General features: G+C 36.6%; 1 protein-coding gene across 7 annotated transcripts in view; it reads right to left on the bottom strand.

Moving 5' to 3' along the window:
- Window positions 1–27,110, bottom strand: part of ZBTB20 (zinc finger and BTB domain containing 20) — a 489,101-nt gene that overhangs the window by 11,293 nt on the left and 450,698 nt on the right. For all 7 annotated transcript variants that reach the window (XM_087937277.1, XM_087937279.1, XM_026708907.2 and 4 more), the window contains 2 exons: window positions 11,456–11,554; window positions 1,035–1,219 (listed from right to left, as the gene is read on the bottom strand). In XM_087937277.1, the coding sequence (XP_087793403.1) occupies window positions 1,035–1,219; window positions 11,456–11,517 (247 nt within the window). In that variant the 5' untranslated portion in view covers window positions 11,518–11,554. The remainder of the gene's footprint in view (window positions 1–1,034; window positions 1,220–11,455; window positions 11,555–27,110) is intronic.

The following is a 27,110-nucleotide window of genomic DNA, read 5'->3' as shown; positions in this document are numbered from 1 at the left end:
AAACCAGGACCACTACTCAGGTGACCCTGAGGACACAGATAAACCTCCAAGTACTTCAACAACCCTCTAAAATGATGTAGATTACCAGCTGTCTGCAACGAATATAAATCCTGCCATTCCCTACTATCCTGTCAGAGCTGAAGAAGCTTCTTGGATGAGAAGCGAAACATCTTCAAAAGAAAAAACAATAAAGTCCAGTTGCCTCCTGAAAAAGCACCATTGGGACAGCTATGACCTGGATGACTGAGAATGTCTACAGACTTTCAACTAATTGAAACTTTCCATCAATTCAGAATCCCGTCTATTCGAAAACATTCTTGTGAAATAACTATACAGAATGCAGAAAAACAAGGATTCTTAAACATATATAAATGACAAAAGGTTATTTTCAAAGGTATTTTAATCAGGACTACTCAAGGTTGTAGTTCTTATTGCATCTGTGTTTATATATAATTTATGATGATTTTCCAAAACAAAAAAATGTTGTGAGCAACATTTATTGTTTTGAAAATGTAAAAATAATATGCACACCAATTTCAATGGTGCATAATTATTAATTATTAAAACATTTTAAATAACTGTAAATTTTAAATAGTTTCATTTCTATAAAGGGCTTTTGTATACACATAAAATTGCCACATGGTTGCATCTTTCTTATTTAAAAAGCTCATGCTTATATTGTCAAAATGACTTTGACTTCAGTACTGGAAAACAACAACTAAAGACAGCAACAACACAAATATGCACAGTAAATAAATAAATAAATGAACAGGTCCTTCCATTAATTTTTGAAAATGCAATTCCATATGTTGGTAATTGTGCAGAGTGCAGTGATCCAATTTTGTCCTCTTATATTATTACCACCTACACAATATTCTGCTACTGCCACTTTCTGCTCCAAAGTATAGAAATTTACTCCTTATAACCTTACTTCATCTATTAACTAGATGTTTCAATGTTTTGAGAAGGTGAGTTGATACTGCAACTCAGACTGTGTCTCACTCAGCCATCCGCAATGACACTATTGTACTTACAATCAGGTGACCCTGTGTATATGTGCAGGTTTCTTAGTGAATGGGATGAATGGATGAGATCTGGGCTCAGAGATGAGATAGCTTCAAAGTTCAGGCATGGAAGGCCTGACTTGGCAACGAAGGCACCCGTCTGCGTAATCTCATTCTCCTCAGACTTCGGTTTTTCAGTTGTCTTGGGTTTCTTTCTAAAAAGGAAACAAAGAGACCTTTGAAGGTAGCAGTTACCTACAGTATGCAGGAACGAGAATAACTGTATATTATTGTTTGTTTTCCTTTCAGAACATGTTGTATTGTTTGAGGTTTTTCTAATCTGTTTTCGATGCTGATTGTTATTGTTTGCAGGAGCTGTGTATCCAAGCAGTCCGATTGGGAAAGGTGGTTTGTTTTCCCCTAGAGCAAGGGTCTGCAACCTTAAACACTCAAAAGAGCCATTTGGACCCATTTCCCATAGAAAACACCGGGAGCCACAAAACCTGGGTGGGTGTGGCCAATTCGACATCACTTACTCCCAACCCAGGCACATGACTGTCTCTGTGTCTCTTGTCTTTCTCTCTTTCTTTCTTTCCCTCCCTCTGTATCTCTTTATCTCTCACTTTCTTCCCCCTCTCTCTCTCTCTGTCTCCCTTTCTCTCCATTTTTATTTGTTTCTCTGTCTTTCTCTTTCTTTGTTTCTCTTGCTCTGTCTCTTTCCCTCCCTCTTTCTTTTCCCCACTTTCTCTCTTGTCTTTCTTTCTCTGTCTCTTCTTTTTCTCTTTTTCTTTCTCTCTCTCCCTCGCCCCCACTCCCCATCCCATACACCCGGGGAATAACTGTAAGGAAATTTGGCTACATTTTCTCTGGCTCTGGAAAGATAGAAAAATAAACTTTGCGTTGCAAAAGGAGTGACTGTCAGGCTGTTACATCACGGCGCCATGAGGTTGCCACCTTAGATCTCTTCACATACTTCATAGAAGCAGCAAGCAACAGCATACTCACACAGGCACGCATACGCATCCTGCAACTTGGTCCAAAGTGGCCAGAAAATATAGTCCCTGGGCTCTCCCAAAGATGCTTGGCAGGTAAAGTATGGGACGAATCCCCCCATCATCAAGGCAGTTTCCACTGAATCCTTGCAAAACTGGGCAAAGGCGGAGAGAGGGGAGCAGATGGAGCTGAATCTAGCCAAATCCGTCTCTCTCTTTTCTCTGTCTCAAACTGCCCAATTGCAGCAGGAAACGGCGGGCAGCTACTTCCGGTCTTGGTTGGTGCTGGACATGCGACCTGCTCTCTGCCTCAAGACACTAGCTCACCACGTGTTGCACCCAGGCCAATGCCACTGCTGTTGCCAGGGGCAAGAAGGGAGGGTCACATTGTGGCTTCACGTTGTAATGGGCTTCAGAAGGAAGAGGGGACCCCGTCTCCCCCACTGTGAAGTGTGCTAATTTTCACTGTGCTGCACATGGCTGGCAGACCATGGAGGCAGCAGCAGTAGGAGCCACAGCAGAGGGCTGAAGAGCTGCATGTGGCTCCTGAGCCGCAGATTGCTGACTCCCGTCCTAGAGCCACTGAGCATTAGGGAGGCATGTATAATGGCTAATTTGATCCTTACAGTGGAATTAAAATTTTTGACCAATTCAGTTCATTGTATTTTGGGGTTTTCTGGCAGAGGTAAATGAATAGAGTTGGTTAACCCCATATATAATTGGATTTAAGATTCATCCTTGAAAGGATAAGACTTGATCAATTAACCCATTTTCAATTAACCAGAACACTAATCATCCTCTCCCACTAACTATTAGGGCCATATTCTAATGTTTGTCTTCTTACTTAATCTGGTTAGTTATATAAAGTAAGAAATAATTATCTTGGTGTCTAACCTTTTGGGAAAAAGTATTGAGTTCAGCTGGAGGACAATAGCTTTGCTATCACTGATTCCTGTGACACAAAACCAAAACAATTCCACAAACAACAAATGAAGTGAGTTTAGGTCCCACTTGCTTAGCTAATAGCTCTTCCTTTCTCACATTCTCCCTTACTCAGACCCAGACAAATTATTTCTACCCTACTCCTTACATTTAGGTCTCAGCAACGGAGCCTTGTAAATAAGGGTGCCTCCAATGTGGTCTCTGATGCCAACAATTGCCAAGCCTCACATGATAGCTGTGTATGGAACATTTAAGATGTATGTTTGTACTAGAAGATGAAGAGATCCTGCAGTTATCCACACTATAGTTGTCCATGTACTGTATTTGCTGGAACTTTCAGATCATCTTCTTCAAATTGCTCTTGGGCACAGTCCCTCAGCAAGGCCTCTTTGCATGATATCCCTCCTAATTTATCATATTAATTACTCCTACTTTCTATCCACAGGCTGCCATGAGACTAGGACAGGGCTGTCAAAACTCCTGGTCTGCAGGCCAGGTGCATCACGCACTGGCCATGCCCAGTTTAATAAGGGGGGGGGGGAGTCCCGATATATCACATGAGACTGCTGTGACGACGTGAATTTGACACCCCTGCAATAGGAGCTTTAATTTCCCCCTGGTAGTTGTAGTTACTATTCTTCTTTAAACTGTCAAGATATATGGTTTTATAGCCAGTTCAGCTTTCCATGGCTGGTTATGGGAAGTCTCAAAGCAATCCTAGAAATAATTTCTTCTATATAAGAAGCATGGGATGAGGAAGTAGCATAGCTGCTGTTTTGCAACACCATATTCACTGTTTTTTTATGGAGGTCAGTTTGTAGTATTTGGTGTAGTTATATCTGTACCCATCACCCTCAGCTCCCCCTCCCATCTTCTTAGCCCATCTCTTTCTTTGTGCCAGAGTGTATGTTGCAATAAAATAGATATTCAGCGGCTGCTTCTGCAGCTTCTGAAGATATCTTACCTACCAATTATATAGGACATTGCCAATGACTTTAACTGATGTGTAGCATAGGGCATCATATGTAGGACATTATCAAGTAAGAGAATGAGCACTTCTGTTCCAGATTCTAGATATCCAGTGGAATATTTTCCCAGTGAATCTTTGGAACAATGCTTGAAGTATAATGGTTGCATCTTTTAAATGATCGCTACTCTTGATTCTATACAATAGCAATTAGCAATCTGATAACCACACCCACAACTGGGGAAAAACCATCATAGCCTGCTGCCATTTTCAAATGAAACATGTACATAAATAGCACATACTCCAAAATAAGATTATCGTAACTTATAGAACAAAGGATACTATGAATTTCCCCTCCCTCCCAAAGAAATACGTTTTAAAAATATTGGATAAACATATTTTGTAGCGCATAAAAATACAGAAAAAAAAACCACTCTATGCATTCAGAAAAAGCATCAAATTTCCAGACAGGAGCATAGAGATAGGAAAGCATTATTATGAAGCCCTTAAATTATGATTAGCCATCGAAAATTGCTTGTTCACGTCAATGTGATATTCTTTATAAACCAAGTTATTCGGTGACCTGAGGTCCATCAGCAGTAGTTGTCACTACTGGGTACTGCATTAATGTTCCCCTCATCTCAACTCTTTTTCCTGTAACCAGTTTTATCCTCAGCTAATTTATTGTATATGCCAGGCTCTTCAAACTTGACAGCTATAAGACTTGTGGACTTCAACTCCCAGAATTCCTCCCCTTGTCAGGTTAGCTCAGGAATTCTGAGAGTTAAAATCCACAAACTTGCCAAGTTTGAAGAACCTTGATCTATGCTAAAAAGAAAAGTGACTATACGAGACTCCTAAAACAATACAATTCAAGTATAGTGCCATTTCAAAGCCAATATTAAAATCATGTTGTTATAGTTTTCCAGAAATCAGGGTAAACTTTTTGGAAAGTCATGTCTTCTTAAAGCTCTAAATATTCCAAGCTGGTATTTCAAATTTAGGATGTTTTGTATATTTCACAATAATAATACTGGTTAGGATGAACAGTGAAGCTAATGACTTCAATATTTATGTTCAGTTTATAAACACTAATATAATAATGGACAGAGAATCTTAAAAAATGGACAAAGTTAAAATAGTTCTCTTGTGCACAGAGAAGTAAAAAAATAGTTTTAAGAAAAGAGAACTATTTAGGGGCTATTTAGCATAGCTTTGAGATGTACACATAAACATAAATACACATTATATGAAGTATTGTATTTAACATTAAAATAAGATGTAATTGTCCAAACAAATTCTGGATTTTCTTTATTATAAAAAAAATAACATATTCAATATAACAACAAATCTATTTTTTTACTTCCTACCTCTCTTCCGCCTCCCCCAAAGACTTTTCACAGGGAAAAAAAAAGATTTACAAAGTAATTCTGTACCCTCATGGAATCAGAAATGAAGAAATATGCAGAAAAACACATTATAGCATAACAAAGGGCAAACCACTTTGCTATTAATCAAGAACATTGTCTCTGGTTATATAAACGAATTACATAAGCTTGGTATGGTAAGAAAGAACACAGCACATGAAAGTTCTTGTGAAACCATGATGGTTGACACTTATAAAAAATAGCCTCTAGAGGGCAGCAGGCGACCAGCTGGTTTCAGATTACCTTAATTTCAGAACTTCAGATTTTTTTTGCTCCAAATTATTATGTTGGTTTACTAAAACCCTTTAAAGAATCTTTGTAATTAAGTATTAACATTACACAATTCAATGACTTTTTTGCTCAGTTAGAAAATGGAAACTGAACTGAGACAAATTGATAGGTATGAATCTCTTTTCCTCTTTTCTTTCCTTAAAAATCATGGTATGCAAGAATCTACAAGGTAAATATATATGTTGATTGACCATACCTAAAAGCAATTATCAAACCCACAATTACAGGATCACTAGACAATATTGAATCCCACCATAGTCAAATTATTTTTAAATTTTTAGTCATTACTTTTTTGACACTAAAATGTTTTCTTAAAAGTGTTAAGAAAAAGTTAAAGGCTATAGATATTAATGTACCCAAACAAAGTAAATCTATTCCCACCTTTTTGTGTCACTGGCATCTTAGATATTATGAAATGTATTCTCATAACAATTTTGATTATGGAATATAAATAGCCTACTTAAGAAGATCTATAAAACTGCAACTTTTTCCACAAAATTTTACCATACAATTAAGGTAAAGGTGAAACTTTTTCTTGCTCATTCATGTCTGACTTTAGGGATCAGTGATCATCTCCATTTCCTAGCTGACAGAGCCAGTGCTGTACAAAGATGCTTCCATGGTCATGTGGCTGACATGACTATAATCCAAGGAATGCTGTTACCTTCCCACTGAATTTGTCTTCTTACATTTGTATACTTTTGAATTGCTAGGTTGGCAGGAGCTGGGGCAAGAATGGGAGCTCACCCTATTGTAGGTGAGTTCAGGCCTTGAACTGTTAACCTTTTGGTCCAGAAGCCCAGCATCTTAACTACTAGGCCACCGTAACCCCTACCACACAATGAAATATTACCAAATTATAAATTACTTCTTGCAACAGACTAATTATACAGCCATCTGAAATTAGTTGTCACAGGAGAGGGTGAATTTTACCTTGTGAGCAAATTCTGCCTCATCTTCAAAAGCAGTCTTGCTAGTAAGCAAGGAGGTGATGGCATGCAAAGAAGGAAGAAAAACAAACCTTTGGGGACAGCAAGGGATTCATGCCCAAGTATCTGACAAAATCTATAGCCACCATAGTTAAAAACTCACCATAATCAAAGACCCTTTACAAAGGCTGCCTAGATCGGTCTCTTTCTCCATTGTTTATAGGTGTTTTATATTTTATACTTCAGTTTTATATTGTTTTCTTTAAGTTTGTTGCTGTTTGTTAAGTGACCCAGTCACTTTTGTTAGGTTGGATGCTAGATAAATGCTAGCTAACTAGGTAGTTATGAATAAATAGTTAATGCTTGAACTTTATAACAAGGTTAAGCTTACACATTAATATGTATGTTCCTTAAATATTCTTAAAAATCAATGTTCTTATATTAATTATAATATGACTAAAAGGATACACTCATTATTAAAGTAACTTTTTCTTTTCAGCTTTGAGTTGCTGTTGTAGCAAAATCCCATGAAAGTCATAATTTTTCATTTTAAAAAATGGACAAATTCTTTTTTTTTTTTTTTAGCCTTTCCTTACCATGCCACTCTATAAAGTAGCATATACTTTTATGGATCAAGTATTAGAATAAAATCTGGGGTCCCATAATCTAGAGAAATGTTTGGCAGGATCTGGGGGTGGTGGTGGTGGCCTTTTCTGCTGTTGCTCCTGCACTGTGGAATCTTCTTCCCCGTGAGCTGAGCATGGTCTCATAACTTCTAAGCTGTCAGAGATGATGCAAGTGGGCTTGGGAACCCCAGGGAACTGGTTAACTGTTGAGGTGGCTTCATCATTATTAACACCCGTTCAACTATTATTTTTTTAGCTGTTTTTATAGTTTTAATGTCCAACTCCAACCCGAATTAAGGGATTACAGGATGATAAAAAGGGAGCAATCATTTTAGCTATGTATTGTTTTAGTTCTGTTGTATGCTGCCCAGAATCACTTGCTTGTGAGATGTGTGGCTATATAAATTAGATAATAAATAAAATAGTTGAAAATAGTTTTGGTAATTCTTTATTTCAAGAATATCATTCTAACTTGATCAGCTATTAAGAGATCTGTATCTTGGATATCTATATCAGAGGTGGTATTCAGCAGGTTCTGACCAGTTCTGGAGAATTGGTAGCAGAAATTTTGAGTAGTTTGGAGAACTGGCAAATACCATCTCTGACTGGCCCTGTCCCCACCTATTCTCTGCTTCCCGAGTCGCAGCTGATCTGCTGGGTCTTCTTTGGTTGCCCTGCACAGGAGAATGGAGATGGAAAGCAGATTAGTGGGGTGGGGAGGGAATGGAGATTTTACAGTATCCTTCCTCTGGAGTGGGGTGGAAATGGGGATTTTGCAGTATATTCTTCTCCCACCATGCCCACCAAGCCACGCCCACAGAACCAGTAGTAAAAACAATTGAATCCCATTACTGATCTATATATATATTGCTTACAACATAAACTATTATTTTAGATGTGGAACAGAATCTAATGGGCACAATCACACCATGTATATTCCAGATAATGTAATTATTTGTAAACAATGGGTGTAATCCGATTCTGAATCTCCATATAGCAGAAATTAATGAGTGAGTCAACTCCATTATTTGTTTTCCTTTTCTACATACAAACTTGATTATTTCAAAACAGTTATTTATGCAAAGCATAGCTTCCAGAACAGTGGTCACCAACTAGTACGCCAGGGACCACTGGTAGTCCACGAAAAATTTTTGGGTGGTCCACAGAGAAATGTCACTCTCAAAGCACCCCCCAAAGCAATTAATCCAGGCTGCGGCAGAACACAAGGCTTGCGTCGCTTGCATTGCGAACAACACGAGGTAGTAAGGGGAGTGGGGAAAGGGCTGAGGGGGGGAACTTGCCTCGCCTGGCCACTGGGCTGCTTCTTTCCACTTCTTTCTTCTGCTTTTGGCTGCACACAAGGAAAGCAGCAAGTCTTTCTTTCTCTTCCCCAAACTCCACCAGAAATTAATCTTTGGGACCCTGCAAGGCATCCTGTTCCAAGAGGCTGCACTGGCAAAGACTCATTTCTGGCAGAGTTTGGGGGAGAGAAAGAAAGACTTCTGCTGCTTTTCTTGCATGAAGCTGAGAGAGTCTCTCTCTCCCTCTCTCCTCCTGAGAATGGAGCTGGAGACAGTATCCCATGATCCAAATAAAGATTGATCGGTCAGTAGGAAAACGGGGTGGGGAATTTTCCTGCAGACTTTTTAGGGGATTTTCCCAGGGTCTCTGGTCCGCAGGAGTTCAAATTATGACTTTGGTGATCCCTGAGGTCCAAAAGGTTGGTGACCCCTGTTCTAGAATATTTTTCTAAAACTTTTACCAGTAGCTCCCATAACTTTGCGGGTATGTGGGCAATGGAAAACACAACTGACTGGGCAAATTCTGGCTATGAAACATCCCAAAAATTTTTCCAGGCTATCCCACTTACTTTACATGGATGATCTAAAGCTATATGTAAAAACACCATTTGAAATAGAAGCACTGCTCAACATTGTCCATATGTACAGCCTAGATTTTGAAATGAGAGTTTGGAGTGGATAAACTCTCACAATCAACAGAAATAGAAAACTGAAGGAATCAAGATGCCCTGTGGAAATAACTTCAAGACTTTGAATGAAGATGATCACTACAAATACCTTCAAGTTGGCAACATCAAGCATACTGACGACAAGAATAAGGTTAGAAATGAATACATCACAAAAGTGAAGAAGAAAGTCCAAACTCAGTGGAGGAAATACTGCTAAGGGAATTAACTGTTGGGCCACTTCAGACATTAGATACACACTGCTGGAAGAGTGGATTGGACTCGTAGAAAATTAAACCATGGATAGGAAGGCCAGAAAAATAATGACAGTGACTCATGCTCTTTATCTACACAGAGACATTGACAAACTCTACTTAAGAAAATAGGTGGGTGTGGAGTGTTGCAAATTATGTCAGAAAGTTGAAGAAGATAAATAGGCATTGGAAGACTATCTGAAGGACAGTGAAGAAGATGCACTGAAGCTACTATAACATGAAGGCTTATTGAGTATTGGAGAGACCAAACAGTTCTCTCCAAATATTTGCTGTTTAAGTATAACCTGGAATTGTTCACTCCATTTTCTCTGTCTCTTTCCCACATCTTAATGTCTTTCAGACATTAATTTTAAGGTACACCATACTCTTAATTGTATCACATAGTCTTAAGATTTACTTCAAATGTTTTGGGTTCTTAGCTAATAAGAAAGCAGCATCCCTGCCTAGAGATAATGATGATTGTGAATAATCTTTATTTTTACAACCATTGCAATATTTATATCAAATTACAGCTCCAAAATTCTGAAGAGCCATATCCTTAACCTGCTTTAATGTGCTCCCAAAAGCAATCCTGGAGATGATTTTTTTTTTTAAAAAAAACTTACATTTCTAGATTTTACCCTTCTGGACCTAGAATCAATTATTGTCTAGCCCATGTAGTCCATGTTTTATATTGGTATTCAAAATCATAATAAAGAATACCCAATAAATAAAACATCATTTGCATACATATACATACACACCTATATACATATACATGCTCAACAAACCCATCTCTAACATAACCATATTATCATCAACTGATTAATTCCTAGTTTCATAAATTCCTGCAACAACCTAAATTCATATTTTCTTCCACATATTTTTACCTTTTTTATTCATAATTACACCTATACTTTCATTTCATATTCATCAGCTCTACTTTAAAGACCAGAATACTTTCATTTACATATCTAACATATATAAATATATGTATATAAGTTTATTAAAAGTCAACATTGACTTGATGGTACAACATTGATCAATTAATCAAGGCAAATATCATTTTCTATATTCTACCAATTACACAGTACACTAATTGCTTCTTTTTAATCTGGATTGGTAAACAAGGAATGCTGGAGAAAATACATACCTCCTATTTTGTCAGTTAAAATTACAATTATCTTAGCTAATTGTTGGATAAATAATTCAGTGCATAAAATTGCTTGCCATTGTTGATTTGGAACTCTAAAATTTAGAGTTATTTTCAAGTTGAGTTATTTTATCAATTATTGTCTTCCCCAGTTATTGAAATGCTAAAATATGTGCATTCACATACACATAGAAAGACGTGGGTTCCATTCATGATCTTCTGGAATATAACACATTAAGATTTGTATGTTTTCTTTTACAGATTTGGATTATATATATTGCCTTATTGACTCCAATGATACTATTAGTAGAGTCCTTACATAGAGAAAAAAGGTCATCAGACAACCCAATTTATATTTTCTGAGAATTAGACAATGTTACATGAATGATTGTTTGTTGTTCATAATTATACAAATGTTTATTAAATGTATGGCCTTTACATCACATTAATTGATCATTAGGTTTGTCTTGTACATAATTTAACATTGGTTTTTCAGCTAATCTGAATTGCCAAAACCCAACTTCAATGAACAGCAGAAAACTCATAAAATGCAACTGAAACACTATTGCAACTTTCTATATTCTTTTGTAATGCTGTAAAAATACAAAATGTAGCAAAAATCAGGTGCCACAGGCAAATTTTTATATGAATTACAATAAATGTTCAATTGGTTGTCATTTCTTCTAAAACTTTCTTATTCTTTTCAGACATGACCCTTGATCACCACTAACTCAGTAATATTTTCAATGAAGCCCCAAATTAATAAAACATTGTGATTGGATCAAATGACCAACTTTTGATACATCATGTATGTATATTCTGGCTTCTAATTTCTTACAAGGTTCTGAGACTTTCTTTTATCCTTAAACAGTAATATTATGCTGAGTTTACAAAATTAACTTACAGTGGTTTCTGAATATCACTCTTCAGGTAAATCACTCCAAGCTTTGGACTTAGTGCAGACATTCATTGAGGCAGGAAAAGGGGAAAACTTGTGCCTGCGCTGAAAAGAAACAAGATGGAAGTATGAGAAAATTGGTTATAAATTATCTGAAGAAAAGATTAACAGTTAACAAATGATTTCAAATCATTTTGGATAGCAAACTGCCAAAGAGACAGTATCTTCCAAAATCACTCTTCCACACTAATTGAATAGATTCAACATGAGCAATCAATAATGCACTAATGGTTTATTTGGCTATGACAGAATACTAAATTAAGGGATCATAATGGGAAAATAGCAAATTCAAACCTGGATATTATCTTAATAATATTTTTCAATAATAACTGTGAAAACAAAAAACAAATATCCTAATAAATATGCTATTTTTTTAAATATATTGTCACTTAGAATTCTTCTTATTGCCTCCTCTTAAATAAACAAAATAAGTTGAGACATTTTCACTGTAATCAAAAGCTACATATAGTTTAAATTTAAAAAAAAAGTTTAAATATTTTTATTGAAAAATAGATAATGCAAAGAACAACTGTAAGTGCATGAAGTATATGAAGTAAAAAAACTTGTCAATTAAACATTATTTTATACGTGTGAACTGGATCAGCTCTCTTTAATTCTATCGTTGTGCCTACTATGAAATCAATTATTTATTCTGTATTTTGTCCATTCAATGAAGAAATTTTACATTTGATTATAAGGAACTTTGTATCAATTTTAAAAAATATATTTGAATATTCTTTCAATATTGTTTCCAGGTATTTGTAATTCCTGTTACGAACTAAGGAGGCCAAGAAGACTCTAGTAAGAGAATGCCATTTGGCTTAACAATATCATATTTCTGGTACTGTCATTTGTATAGTAGAACTATAGTGGATATAGATAGATTTATTTTTTATTAATATCACTAATTGATTTCAACTGTCTTTAACACGGCAGTGCCTAATCCCATACAGCCTTAATATATAATAATGCATAATACTGTCAGAAAAAAACCCAATAGTTCAGGACTCCCATTGACATTAAAATACATAACACCAACTAAAAATGGAAATTGAAGGCATTACAAGTGAAACCTCCATTATTTTTTTCTTTTTCTTTTTCTTTTCCCTTCTGGCAGCAAAAGCTAACCTGCCATCAACTCTTGGAGGAGGACAGAACACAGGTCTACCAAATCAAACAAACTAAAGAACTCATCTTCTTGCACATAAGGAAGGACATATATGGTTGATGAAATTCTACCTATTTTGCTAAGAAGGATTAAAAAGCATTTGTTTTGTTCTAGGAAGGAATTTAAAAACAAACAAAAAAACACAACACATTTTCACATATGTTTTTATTTCAGTGTTAATTCTTCCCCCGCTTAAGGAAGGCCCTTCATTTCCTTATATAACATCGAGGCCCCTGAAGAGGCAGCTTCAGTTGTTTACTTTGGGTTATGCATGGGGTTAGCTTGCAAAGGAATGAAGTCAGCAAAAACATTTTTGGCCTCTTATAAAGGTAAGGCTGATTAATGGCCTTTCTGCATAACTCCTCATACTAATACTTTGATACTTCTATTTCCCCTTTCTATAAATTGGATGGTGACCCTTCTTTGCTTATTGGCCTCCTTTTCTGAGCTGCTCATTAATCAGACCCACTTCTATGATATGGTCTGTCATATCATATTATTTACCATGCACATAAGCATAAGATGCATTAGCCCTAAGACCACAGTATACATTGCATGCTGGAAAGTATCTAAATTTATTTTGTTTCACTGTCCTACACAAATAAACTGTAATAAATCTGCATTTAGTTAATACCCATTGCAGTATTATTACAGTTTACTAATACTTTTTATTCTATCTTCATCGTGACTTTTTTCACCGCTGAAATTATTCCTCATCTGGTCTAACTGACTGACAGTAGGAGGGGGGCGAATCAAAATGTTTATCCTCATTGCTGAGGAACTAGTCATCCTGAATTTTTGGAATTATGATTCATAATATGATAATATGTTGAACCATAGTGTAGATAGCACCCAGTGGTGGCATTCAGCTGGTTCTCAGCAGTTCAGGCGAACCGGTAGCAAGGATTTGGCATGGGTTGCTGAACCGGTAATAACTTCTGGCTGGCCACGCCCCTGACCCAGTTGCCAGTTGCTTGCTTGCCCCACCCGCCCAATGCTCACTCACCTCGCCTGCCTGATGCTCACTCCGCCCAATCACTCCTTAAGGTAGTTCTTTTTTTCTCCCTCCCGTGAATCAGCTGTTCCTACAATCAGCTGTGTCAGGCTTCCCTTTGCTTACTTACTGCTTCGCCCAGGAGGCTTCCCTGAGGTCCAGGAAGGCAAAAAATGGAGAGAAGGGGCACAACCCCCCCCCCCAACGTGCTCCATTTTTTGCCTTCCTGGGCCCCAGGGAAGCTTACTGGGAGCAAAAACACTCACCCAGGAGGCTTCAGTGAGGCACAGAAGGTCCCAAATTGAAGCGCGTGGGGGGGTTGCATGCCCCCTCCAGGCTCCATTTTTTTCCTTCCTGAACCCCAGGGAAGCCTTCTGGGAGCAAAAACGCTCCCCTAGGAGGCTTGCCTGAGGCCCACAATGACCCCAAAATGGGGGGCAAAAAAGCCACACCCACCCGTCACATGGCCATGACAACCTAGCCACGCCCACAGAACCAGTAGTAAAATTTTTTGAATCCCACCACTGGTAGCGCCTATGGAAAAGATAATTCCATGGTGAAGATAATTAGGAAAGTACTAAAAATTGCCAAAATAACAAATTTATAGTGCCACCATATTTGAAATGCTTCTTGTCCACTTATACAGCTTTACAGAGACACATTCACAAAGAATAAAATTAAATTACTATTAAATGTGACATTATCCTTAACAAGAGCAACCTACCTCCAATTTTAACTCCCAGATTCTAGATGTTATTTTCAAAATTAGTTGAAGGAGCACCTACATTTAGAAATAATTTATGGGTACAGTAAAAAGAAAACAGATCAAGAGTAACAAAGCTAAGCTCATAAGATATTCTATACTAGGGCTGTCAAACTCATGGCCCGTGGCCCAGATGTGTCACGCGCTGGCCACACCCATTCATAGTTTAGTGAAGGGGAAAAAAGTAGCGATACATCATGTGATGATGTGAATTTGACACCCCTGCTTATATTTTCTCCAAATTAACATCAAATTGAATGAAAAGTTAGTTCCTTTTTCTTTAATGTTTGGGGGAAATGTTGCTTTTAAATTTTGTGAACTATGCCATAGTTAATAGATTGTGTCTCTTCTCAGAGACATGTAATACTTCTCTTCTCAGAAAAAGTGTAATACTCAATAAAAGGACCAGTATTTCTATCATACTATTTATTCATAAACAACCACCTTCTATCTCTTTATTATTTGTTAATTATTATATTTATTATGTCTCCATTAACTGCAAGTGAACCATATTTGATATGGTTTGATAAAATTGGGGAGGTTTCCTAGAAGCATCTACCAAAAGTCTATAAAAATACTTTCTTCCTGTTTTTGAAACTTTGTTTTATCGAAATCTAGAAAATTTGTGTGCTTTCATACTAAACCTTAATATTATCTTCTCATCTTTGTCACAGGTATGTGTGTGCATTCAATATAATGTGTGTGTGTGTGTATTATACACACACATAAAATAAATAATCTGTTCTAAAGATCAGGCAAGGACCCGAATTATTTATTCAAAAAGCTCCAAGAAAATTACTGCTTCTCTATGTATACAATTGATTTTGAAGTACTATGTTATCTGGTTCAGAAACCAGTAGAACTTTTTATTGTGTATTTTAACTTTCAAAAGCCTTGATAGAAACAGCATCTTTAACAGTGTTAATCTTGGCCAGCATTTGAGAGTTCAAATCAATTATAATCTCAATTTATATGTATCTTCTAAATTCTGAATAGAGCCAATGACCTTTTAGCTCTTTTATTAGCATATTCTTTATGTTCTATTGCATCCTTAACAGAAAACTACTTTTAATATAAATTGAAAACTGTACTTGATTGAGACTCTAGTCTAGCCCACAAAATTCTCTTCTGTGAATTCTGGGAACTGGTGAATATTAGCAACTTAAGAATTCTCATAATTCAACACTCCAGCATAGAAAGAATATACTATTTTTAAAGATGCTAGTACTATTCACTCTTTGAGCAGTTCTAGGATGTTCACTGGTACAAATCCTTGCAGAGTTAGATGCTGTCAGACCAAATCCTGGTGAATACATAGATCTTACCAACTTATCTTTTTAGTAAACTGTAGTTCATTAAAGGGAAGTCCTGTAATATTTTTGACACCATCAGTCCACCTTATCTTTTTTCTCTTCTGCTTTCCTTAAACAGACAATACACACACACACACACACACACACCCCACCGAATGTGAAAACATATAACATCCCTGAAGAAAAGGACTTTTTGCTTTCTGATCATCATCTCAAAGGAGCAGTCGTCCTTTCTCTGTTGTTGCCCAGGACTGATTGATTGGATCTTGTAGTTCATGGTATTTCTAATAACCTTCTCCAGATTCAAAGTTCAATGGAGTTTTATTTTCTCATTCTCTGTGTCCAGCTTTCAAAAATTTACATTACCACTGGGAAAGCTACTGTGTTAACTATTCTGATTTTTGTTGCCATAGAAATATCCTTACCCTCCATAATCTTATCTACGATTTTCATTTTCTTTCTCTCTAGGATTAATCTCTTTCTTAATTCTTCAGCACAGTTTATATCTTTATCTATTCTATTTCTAAAAAAATAATACTATGCATTATTTTCACTACTTAGTTGTCAACTCTAAGGTCATAACATACTAATTACCATTTTTTTTCTATGTATCTAATATTTAATGTTAACTCAGATGTTTTTTCTCTGTCTATCTTTGTTTTATTACCTTTCTTATCCTAAATAATCATGTTTCTCAATTCTTTACTGCAAAGGTTCCACAGGGAAATAATTAAGCATTCTTAATTTTTAAAATTTTGTATTATAAAATATATTTAATTCTGATGTGTGCAATTGGTATTGTCTATTTGCAGAGTTTGAGTTTACATTGCAGGAAACAGAAATGGATTATTATTGATGATTCTTTTATATTATTTTGATATATTATTATAAGATATTTTATAGCTATGAACTATAAACTGTAAATTAGTTTGAAAAATTCCAGCACAAAAATCAGGAATATTAATATATTTACTATAAGATAAAATATAAGATAAGATAATGTATTATCATCAGTTATTGTTAGCTTTAATGATTGGTTTATTATCATAATTTAAAAAATTATGAATCACAAAACTTCTCACAAAGCTATGATCTACATATTAAAAGTGAATATATTTCAATTTTAGTATAATGGATCCAATTTTTTGAACACATCTGAAATTGTTGATAGCAGAAATTAAACACACTAAAAGATAATAAATTAAATAAAACTTTGAGCCATTTTATACAAACATTTGAATTGTCAACAAATGACAAACAATGGAAAATTTCCCATCAGATGTGCTTGAAATGGATGTAAAAAATTAGGGAAAGAGCAATTAAAATTTCCTTATGTAACATATGGAAGAGGAAGAGCCGATAGTAATAAATTTAGTTTTATTTGTACATTTCAGTTTCATTTTACTTGTACATTTTTAATTGCTACATTGAACATTGAGCTCTAATTCTAGTGTAGAGAAATAGAGGACCAGTCCATATCTGGAGCAAGGTCGATACATTCAGATATATTTCAAGCAGAAAAATGCTGGGATTATGAATCCACAGATAAAGTAGTGAAGCAGAATCAAAGGTATAACCAAAAATGAAAAGTCAATAGTGTAAGATTCATATATCACCATATTAGAGGGAAAAACAATTAATTTAAGTGGTGAATTTGGACCACAGTGAAACAGAAAAACTTGTTCTTCCTTCTCAAAATAAGTTTGAGTAATAATCAGCTAAATTATTATTTAATATAAAAATGGTCAAAACATTTCAAAGAAATTAAGAATATTAATTCTACAGTACCTTTGACTAACTAGTCAAATGACAGGCTGTAGTTTACTTCAAAACTATATTGTAAATGGATCTGTTTTATTGCTGAAGAGATTGGGATTACAATATTTCTTAATTGAATGAAAATACTATCTTCACCAAAAGCTATTAGTAGAAAGAAGATTGCCACTACCTGAAATCACCAAAGATTATGAAAATTAGTAAAAATTGGCAGTGTCACAATAGTGTATCCATCCATTCCATTGCTTTGGCTAGTTATGACAAATGAGTTTTAAGAACATTCCATTGCCAAGAAACTCTGTCAAAATATTGGTGATTTTTCCAAATCTGTTCAAAATTGCAGAGATGTCAAGTCTGAGATGAGGACATTATTTTCAAGAAGCACAAAACAACAAAAAAAACAACATTGGAAGAGAATGGTTATTCTATTTGCTGATAATTAGTTCACTTTATTAATATTTTACCTGAACCAAAATTTCTTTGGGTTGATCTCTCTTGACTGAATTCATCTTAAGGACAAACCATCTCTTTTTTTTTTTTTTTTGCCTTCTTCTACACTTGCTTGCATATTAACAGTAATGGTAGAACCTGGGACTCTCAATTTAGTGGGACTGCTTTTAAATAAAAAGAATAGACAATGTATTTTGCACACACATCCAATTGTCTTATCTTATTTATCATTATAAACTTGTTTTATCTAAAATGCTATTACTAGGCTTCCTGGTTTCCTTTCATTTTCTGATGGTCATTGCTGGGTTCTCTGCCCTTCCATTTGTTATGTGATTTATTTTCAAATTTTGGGAACACATTGCTCCTTTCTGTATGAATTGTTAAAAGTGATGTAGAACCTCTGGCAGAAACTAAATCAGCCTAAGACTAGACTAATATATCTGTATGTTTGTATGTGAATGCACTTGTTGCAGGTTCCAACCTGGATTCTAATCTAGTTGAATTGTGTCTGAGTCTTCTGCCAAGTAAAGTCAGTAAGAGGTTAAATGTTTCGAGAGCTGTGATTTGTTCTATTGTGTACCTTCCTGTGTTGGGAAAAAAATGTAGTGAACAAATATGAGCTGCATTGTCAGGTTTATCCTAAGGGGAGAAGCGAACCATTTAGACAAGGCTCATAAGCAAGCCAGGAATTAAGATAAGTAAAAATTATTGACAATAGTAGGAATTCATAGTCAAAGAATTTCAACAACTTCTGGGATTTAACAACAAGGTTTCTCTCTGCAAACATAAATAATGTTAAATTTTTACATTTACAATTTTACAATTATTTTTCCTTCCAGCTCTTTGTAAAATTATTTGCCCCCTCTTTTGGATAGGTGAGACTCTCTTTTGCCTTTGTAATGATTACATCTGTTATCATGGATTTTTTTTTTTTACTGCCTTGTGTGGGAACCAATTCCCACATGCACAAAATGCAGCTTGAGCCCATTCTGTCACCTTGCATCTTCCTCGTTCAGGAAAACAAAAATGATGGACAACTGCTGTGTGCAGAACAGACAAAGCTCTTGTTTTCTTTCTGAACAGATGAACTGAAGTCTGGATCCAACACACAGATTAGATTTAATTCATTACTCTTGGTTAAAAGGAATGTCTGACATGCTACCTGAAGCATATCTACATGTGGAATAACATAGTTATTAAACTTTTTTCCTACAGTATAAATCTTACCTTCGTCAAAGAAATGTAACTAACCTTTTATTATTATAATTCTGGGCCTGATAACTATACAAATCTATCATCTTAAGCATGAGCTTAATTTGGGATTTAATTGTCAGCATTTCAATTAGTTCTTTTTGACACACAGAGACATTTTCCAAAAGCTGAGTTAAATTATTAATATAAGTGTTAGTCAGTTTTATAAAATCTTGTATATGCACTAAATTATCCTTTGTTCTCAATTTTATTTATTTCAGTTTTGAAAAAGAAATATCCGCTATGGTTGCTTTATTTATTTATTTGAGATCTAATCAAATAGTGCAATAATTTTCACTTTTACTATAAGGCAGTATTAGGAACTACATAGAAGAATTTACTTCCATATTTACTTCTATATTATTTTAATTAGACATAAATTCTTTAGTAAGAGATGTCAAGCAGGCTTATTAGCAATAAATATACTAATTGCCCCTCTAGCTTATGAGACACAGGAAGAGACATTATTTTCATTATTTTCAACTGAGGATCACTTTTTCTTAGTCATAATCTATTGAGAGCTTTAAAGAGTAAGGAAGATTATCTTGACTCATTACTGTGATATGCCTCTGTTGCCAGGATGGCAAGGGGCGAAACATTTTATAATTCTGGAGTGTCCAGATGACATTTGGAAGTTACTTGGATAAACACCTCCCTAATTCACTGAACTATGAGTTGTCGAAAGCATCATGCAATCAGAATTTCAAATTTTGATTATTATATTCAGTCTCAAAAGTAGTATTTTTAACTTTCCTGAGGAGTTGCATTCTTGGTCTGATCTATCTAAATAGGCTGACAGGACTGACCTAGAGGAAAAGAATGGAATAACTGCTAATACTTTTTGTTTCATTCTTAAGCATCAACACCATTAAGAAAATAGTGCTAGTTCTGTTTATTGCTGCTTCCTTCTGCGCAACAAAAGGTCTGGGAAGCTGACTTCTGCAGACACAATTTCTTCAACAGAAAGTCAGTTATAGAAGTCTCATGTTAGCGAATATGAACTAGAATTAGAAATAAACACCAGTCTCAATCACAAGAATGTTATACAGGAGATGTATCAGCAGAATGGCTGTATTCAGCCAATACCGATCTCTCGTGACTTTTATTTTATTTGGAATTGGTCACTGTTACAAGTAGCTTGAATAAGTCTTTGTTAAAAACGGAGTTTCATTTATATTCAGTTACCAACCGGTAACTGAATATCTACTAATACCAAGATATTTCCAGTTGCAAAATGTTTCTGCCTGCCTGATCATCCCATCTGCTCCTGATGCCTTACCAAAAAAGAAAGTGTTTTCTTATTTAAAGGATATTGTTGCAATTTTCTTATTTAAAAGTTAACGTTATCTCAAATTTCTTGTTAATTTATCGTATAAAATGTAATATAGCACTCAAACTTTAAAACAGAAATATTAAATTGGCCAATTTCCATTACAGTGTTGTAATGATTTTGGGAAACTGTGGGATTTCCTTGGTTCCTCTTGGTTATTTTCTTGCAGACATTTCATTACCAAACTATATAACATCATCACTGCTAGGTTTTGCTCTCATTTTATATACAAGTGAAACTCGAAAAATTAGAATATTGTGCAAAAGTTCATTTATTTCAGTAATGCAACTTAAAAGGTGAAACTAATATATGAGATAGACTCATTACATGCAAAGCAAGATAGTTCAAGCTGTGATTTGTCATAATTGTGATGATTATGGCTCACAGCTCATGAAAACTCCAAATCCACAATCTCAGAAAATTAGAATATTACATGCAATCAATAAAACAAGGATTGTACATAGAACAATATCGGACCTCTGAAAAGTATAAGCATGCATATGTACTCAGTACTTGGTTTGGGGCCCTTTTGCAGCAATTACTGCTTCAACATGGTGTGGCATGGAAGCTATCAGTTTGTGGTGCTGCTGAGATGTTATGGAAGACCAGGATGCTTCAATAGCGGCCTTCAGCTCTTCTGCATTGTTCGGTCTCATGTCTCTCATCTTTCTCTTGGCAATGCCCCATAGATTCTTTATGGGATTCAGGTCAGGCAAGTTTGCTGGCCAATCAAGCACAGCAATCCCATGGTCATTGAATCAGGTTTTGGTGCTTTTGGCAGTGTGGTCAGGTCCCAAGTCCTGCTGGAAAATGAAATCAGCACCCCCATAAAGCTTCTCTGTGGAAGGAAGCATGAAGTCCTCCAAAATCTCCTGGTAGACGGCTGCGTTGACCTGGACTTAATGAAGCACAGTGGACCAACACTAGCAGATGACATGGCTCCCCAAATCAACACAAGACTGTGGAAACTTCACACTGGACTTCAAGCATCTTGCAGTGTGTGCCTCTCCATTCTTCCTCCAGACTCTGGGTCCTTGGTTTCCTAATGATATGCAAAAGTTGCTCTCATCAGAAAAGAGGACTTTGGACCACTGAGCAACAGACCAGGTCTGTTTTTCTTTAGCCCAGGTAAGACACTTCTGACGCTGTTTGTTGTTCAGGAGTGGCTTGACAAGAGGAATATGACATTTGAAGCCCATGTCCAGGATCCGTCTCTGTGTGGTGGCTCTTGATGCACTGACTCCAGCCTCAGTCCACTCCTTGTGAAAGTCCAACACTTTTGAATGGCCTTTTCCTGATAATCCTCTCCAGGCTGTGGTCATCCCTGCTGCTTGTGCAACTTTTTCTTCCACACTTTTCTCTTCCACATAACTTTCTATTAATGTGCTTTGATACAGCACTTTGGGAACATCCAACTTCATTTGCAATTAACTTTTGAGGCTTTCCCTCCCTTTGGAAGGTGTCAATGATGGCTTTCTGCACAACTGTCAGGTCAGCAGTCTTTCCCATGATTGTGATTCCTACTGAACCAGACTGAGAGACCATTTAAAGGCTCAGGAACCCTTTGCAGGTGTTATGGCTTAATTAGCTGATTAAAGTGGAACACTTTGAGCCTAGAATATTGAACTATTTCACAATATTCTAATTTTCTGAGATTGTGGATTTGGAGTTTTCATGAGCTGTAAGCCATAATCATCTCAATTATGACAAATCACAGCTTGAACTATCTTGCTTTGCATGTAATGAGTCTATCTCATATATTAGTTTTACCTTTTAAGTTGCATTACTGAAATAAATGAACTTTTGCATGATATTCTAATTTTTTGCGTTTCACCTGTATAGTCCTGTTAGTCTTGGATGAAATGTTGGAGATTCCTTGATTGGGCTGTTGTTTGCTATTAGCTTGTTTGTCCGAGTTAGTAGTTTCTTGAATGGGGTATTATTTGCTTCTTAATGGAGATTCAGTTGTTACTTTAGTAGTAGAGCACTTGGTTGGTATGACTGAGAAAAATAAAATAATCATATTTATGAAAATATGCTTATATTACTGAAATACAAATACAGATAGAACTTAACTAAGTATATCTACAATTATAACCTAAAGTTATAATCATACATACACATAGATACATATCTATGATACAGGATTGACACATTTTGGGATTTTCCTTTCAATAGACATGGGTAAATGTAGATATGATTCTTAATATACTACAGAATATGTAAGAATATGACTGTTCAAACTTTTTTCCTATACAGTAGTGCACTGCTCAAAAAAATATAGGGAACACAAAAATAAGACATCCTAGATCTGAATGAATGAAATATTCTTATTAAATACTTTGTTCCTTACATAGTTGAATGTGCTGACAACAAAATCACACAAAAATTATCAATGGAAATCAAATTTAGCAACCCATGGAGGTCTGGATTTGGAGTTACACTCAAAATTAAAGTGGAAAAAACACTACAGGCTGATCCAACTTTGATGTAATGCCCTTAAAACAAGTCAAAATGAGGCTTAGTAGTGTGTGTGGCCTCCACGTGCCTGTATTACCTCCCTACAATGCCTGGGCATGCTCCTGATGAGGTGGTGGCTGGTCTCCCGAGGGATCTCTTCCCACACCTGGACTAAAGCATTCCCTAACTCCTGGACAGTCTGTGGTGCAATGTGGTGTTGGTGGATGGAGCGAGACATGATGTCCCAGATGTGCTCAATTGGATTCAGGTCTGGGAAATGGGTGGGCCAGTCCATAGCATTAATGCTTTCGTCTTGAAGGAACTGCTGACACACTCCAGCTACATGAGGTCTAGCATTGTCTTGCATTAGGAGGAACCCAGGGCCAACCGCACCAGCATGATCTCACAAGGGGTCTAAGGATCTCATCTCGGTACCTAATGGCAGTCAGGCTACCTCTGGCGAGCACATGGAGGGCTGTGCGGCCCCCTAAAGAAATGCCACCCCACACCATTACTGACCCACTGCCAAACCGGTCATGCTGGAGGACATTGCAGGCAGCAGAACATTCTCCACAGCGTCTCCAGACCCTGTCACGTCTATCACATGTGCTCAGTGTGAACCTGCTTTCATCTGTGAAGAGCACAGGGAACCAGTGGCGAATTTGCCAATCTTGGTGTTCTCTGTCAAATGCCGAACGTCCTGCACAGTGTTGGGCTGTAAGCACAACCCCCACCTGTGGACGTCGGGCCCTCATACCACCCTCATGGAGTCTGTTTCTGACTGTTTGAGCAGTCACATGCACATTTGTGGCCCGCTGGAGGTCATTTTGTAGGGCTCTGGCAGTGTTCCTCCTGTCCCTCCTTGCACAAAGGCGGAGGTAGCGGTCCTGATGCTGGGTTGTTGCCCTCCTACGGCTTCCTCCACATCTCCTGATGTACTGGCCTGTCTCCTGGTAGCACCTCCATGCTCTGGACACTACACTGACACACAGCAAACCTTCTTGCCACAGCTCGCATTGATGTGCCACCCTGGATGAGCTGCACTACCTGAGCTACTTGTGTGGGTTGTAGACTCCGTTTCATGCTATCACTAGAGTGAAAGCACTGCCAGCATTCAAAAGTGACCAAACCATCAGCCAGAAAGCATAGGAACTGAGAAGTGGTCTGTGGTCACCACCTGCAGAGCCACTCCTTTATTGGGGATGTCTTGCTACCTGCCTATGTTTTCCACCTTTTGTCTATTCCATTTGCACAACAGCATGTGAAATTGATTGTCAATCAGTGTTGCTACCTAAGTGGACAGTTTGATTTCACAGAAGTGTGATTGACTTGGAGTTACATTGTGTTGTTTAAGTGGTTCCTTTATTTTTTTGAGCAGTGTATAGTACTCGATTTAATAATTTATAAAAATTATACACTAATAACAAGCACATTCTTTTCCATACATCTGAAGGATTATTGCCACATTGTGCAGTACTCTATTAATTATTTTAAGATATCCTCCCAAAATGAGTATATTATGAAAGTGTACCCTCACATGATTAAAAAATAACAGGCACCAAGAAATCAGGAACCAAAGTTGTTCAAATGAATACAAGTAACCCATGCTAGCTTTCTACGAGAATCTGAACTACTAACAGTCAAGGCAAATTGGCAGTAAATAAAAATCAATGGAATTGAAGGAGAGCTGGACTTAAATCTCTTGTGGGCATGAAGGGACTCCAAAATGATATGCCCTTGATCCCTCCCTTGGGCTTACCCTGGTCATCTCCTACAATCTCTATCACGTTCTAAACACATATGCTCAAATCTGACGAAATTCTACTGAATTCTATAGCTTCCTTAGTTGTAGCTCTTTAATTAACCATAAAAGGTAGTTATATGATGGGATGTATTTTAATTTCATTAGAGTGTATGCAGAAAATTCTTACTTTGGTTGTGAATTCTGCAAACAGATTTGAAAGCTATATAGACAAAGAAATTGAATGGAAAAAAAATGCAAAACACAACTGAATTGTCTTCAACCATACAAGAAAAATTGGAACATCAGGAAATTGGAAATTGGAACTAACAGTGCTTTACCGTATGGTGTCAAGAACATATTCTACTCGAGAATTGCATAAGTCATGAAAATAAGTACACAACTTCTTTTACTATGGTTTGTTTACTTGAAATGACATACTGCAAAGTTACCCAGATAAATATGCATAACTGTGTTTTATTCTAGGTGGTAATATTATTTTATAACAATTTCTGATACCAGACCTTTAACTTAAAAGAACATGATAAAAAATATGTCTACTAATACTGGATCACAAATGAAGGGAAATTTATGTATCCCAGGATAATGTTATAATTGAAACTGAACTATTTGAAATTATTACTTGCTCCCAGCTATCTGATCCAGTATTGAAGAATCCTGTCTAGGTCAGTCAGCAGAGGTGTAGTCTTCCGAACTTTTGGACTCCTGCTGGACTCTATCCCTAGGGAACTTCTTTCTCACCTACTATACACAGAATAGCCCATTTTGGTGAGAGAGAAATTCCCTGAGGATGGGTTCCAGCATGAGTCCAAAAGTTCAGAAGACAAAACCTCTGGTTCTGGTGACCAGAATGGATTCTTCAATACTAGATCAGATTCCTAGGAGCAAGTGGAAAATCATTTCAAATACCTCAGTTTCAATTATAACATTTTTCAGGTATCAAAGACACCCAACAGTTAAAACAATATGGCTTGTATATCTTGCAAAGAAATTCCAAATTGAGAAACATTATAGTCATAATTGTTCTGATTAATTTATTTTTATGTTATGGATGATCCACAGACAGAAATAGAAGAGGACCGAATGAAATTAATAATGTCTTTAAGAAAATATTTTTAAAAGTATCCAATCATACAGTATTTACCTGTCTTAATTCATAAGATTAGATAAAAACCAAGTAATGAAATACAATGGGATACAAGTGGTGGGGTATCAGTATCAAGACAATGAGATGTGGACAACAGTATGTTGTCATGCAAGGTTGTCTCCAAATGGGAGATCATATTTTGAGAGGAATAGTGTAGGTATGCTTGGGATAAAATGATTGTACTATTCTTACTTTTAAGAAAATGCTGCATTTGACAGGGATGCATATGGCACAGAGAAACTAAAACTGTTTATCTAGGCCAGGGGAGTTAAACTGAATTTCTTCGAGGGCCGGATCAGCATTGTAATTCTCCTCCATAGGCGAGTGGGGAGGGGCAACGGGGGAGGGACTGATGCCTCCTGCAGCAACCTGCCAACCAAAATGGGGCACAGGGTTCTACGCATGGCCCCCTGTGCCTCATTTTCACTCTCCATGGCCTGCTGCAGCACTCTGCTGGCCGTTTTCTGGCCCATTTTCTGTTCGTTTTTCGGGCCTTTTTTGGGCTGTTTTTCAGCCCGTTTTGGCCTGCTTTTGGCCCATTTCCGGGGCTCTTATCAGCTGGCAGAGTGCTGTAGGAGCCATGGAGGGTGAAAATGAGGTGCAGGCGGCCCACACATAGCCCATTTTAGCCACCAGACTGGTCCTTTGATATTTCCAGACTGACCCCACGGGCTGGATTCAAGCACCCCTATGGGCCGGATTCAGCCCATGGGCCTTGAGTTTGACACCCGATATAAAACAGTATCCAAAAGCCTTGTTCAATCAAAATCATGAGTGTATCAGAGGTCAACTGTGGGGACAATATTTGCATATATGAGACTGGAATCTAAGAGATAAATATGAAAGACAATTAATTAAGGAATAAATGGTAGCAAACAAAAAAAATAGATGTACAGTATCAATTTGTGATTTCAGTCTGTAAAACTAAGAGGAAACAGAAGTATGCAATAGAGCTGAATGAAGATTTTCTGGGGTGTAATTGATGAATATATGCAAGGAAATGAAGGAATAGTTTTAGCCTGGTAGTCTCTGGATAGTAAAATGGGTGGCATATATAAATTTAATAAATAAATAAATAAACTATATATCAAGGCAACATATATTATCAGAAGGTATGAATTATGTATCATGTAAGTTTTGCATATAAATTCATAGGTTGGTGATAGTTGCATGTTATGTTTTAATGA

The sequence above is a fragment of the Pseudonaja textilis genome, chromosome 7 (assembly GCF_049901715.1).
Source record: "Pseudonaja textilis isolate UNSWEBS1 chromosome 7, rPseTex1.2, whole genome shotgun sequence".
Classification (NCBI taxonomy): Eukaryota; Metazoa; Chordata; class Lepidosauria; order Squamata; family Elapidae; genus Pseudonaja; species Pseudonaja textilis.
The sequence above is the reverse complement of the archived record's forward strand: the minus strand, read 5'-3'. Positions and strand labels throughout refer to the sequence as shown.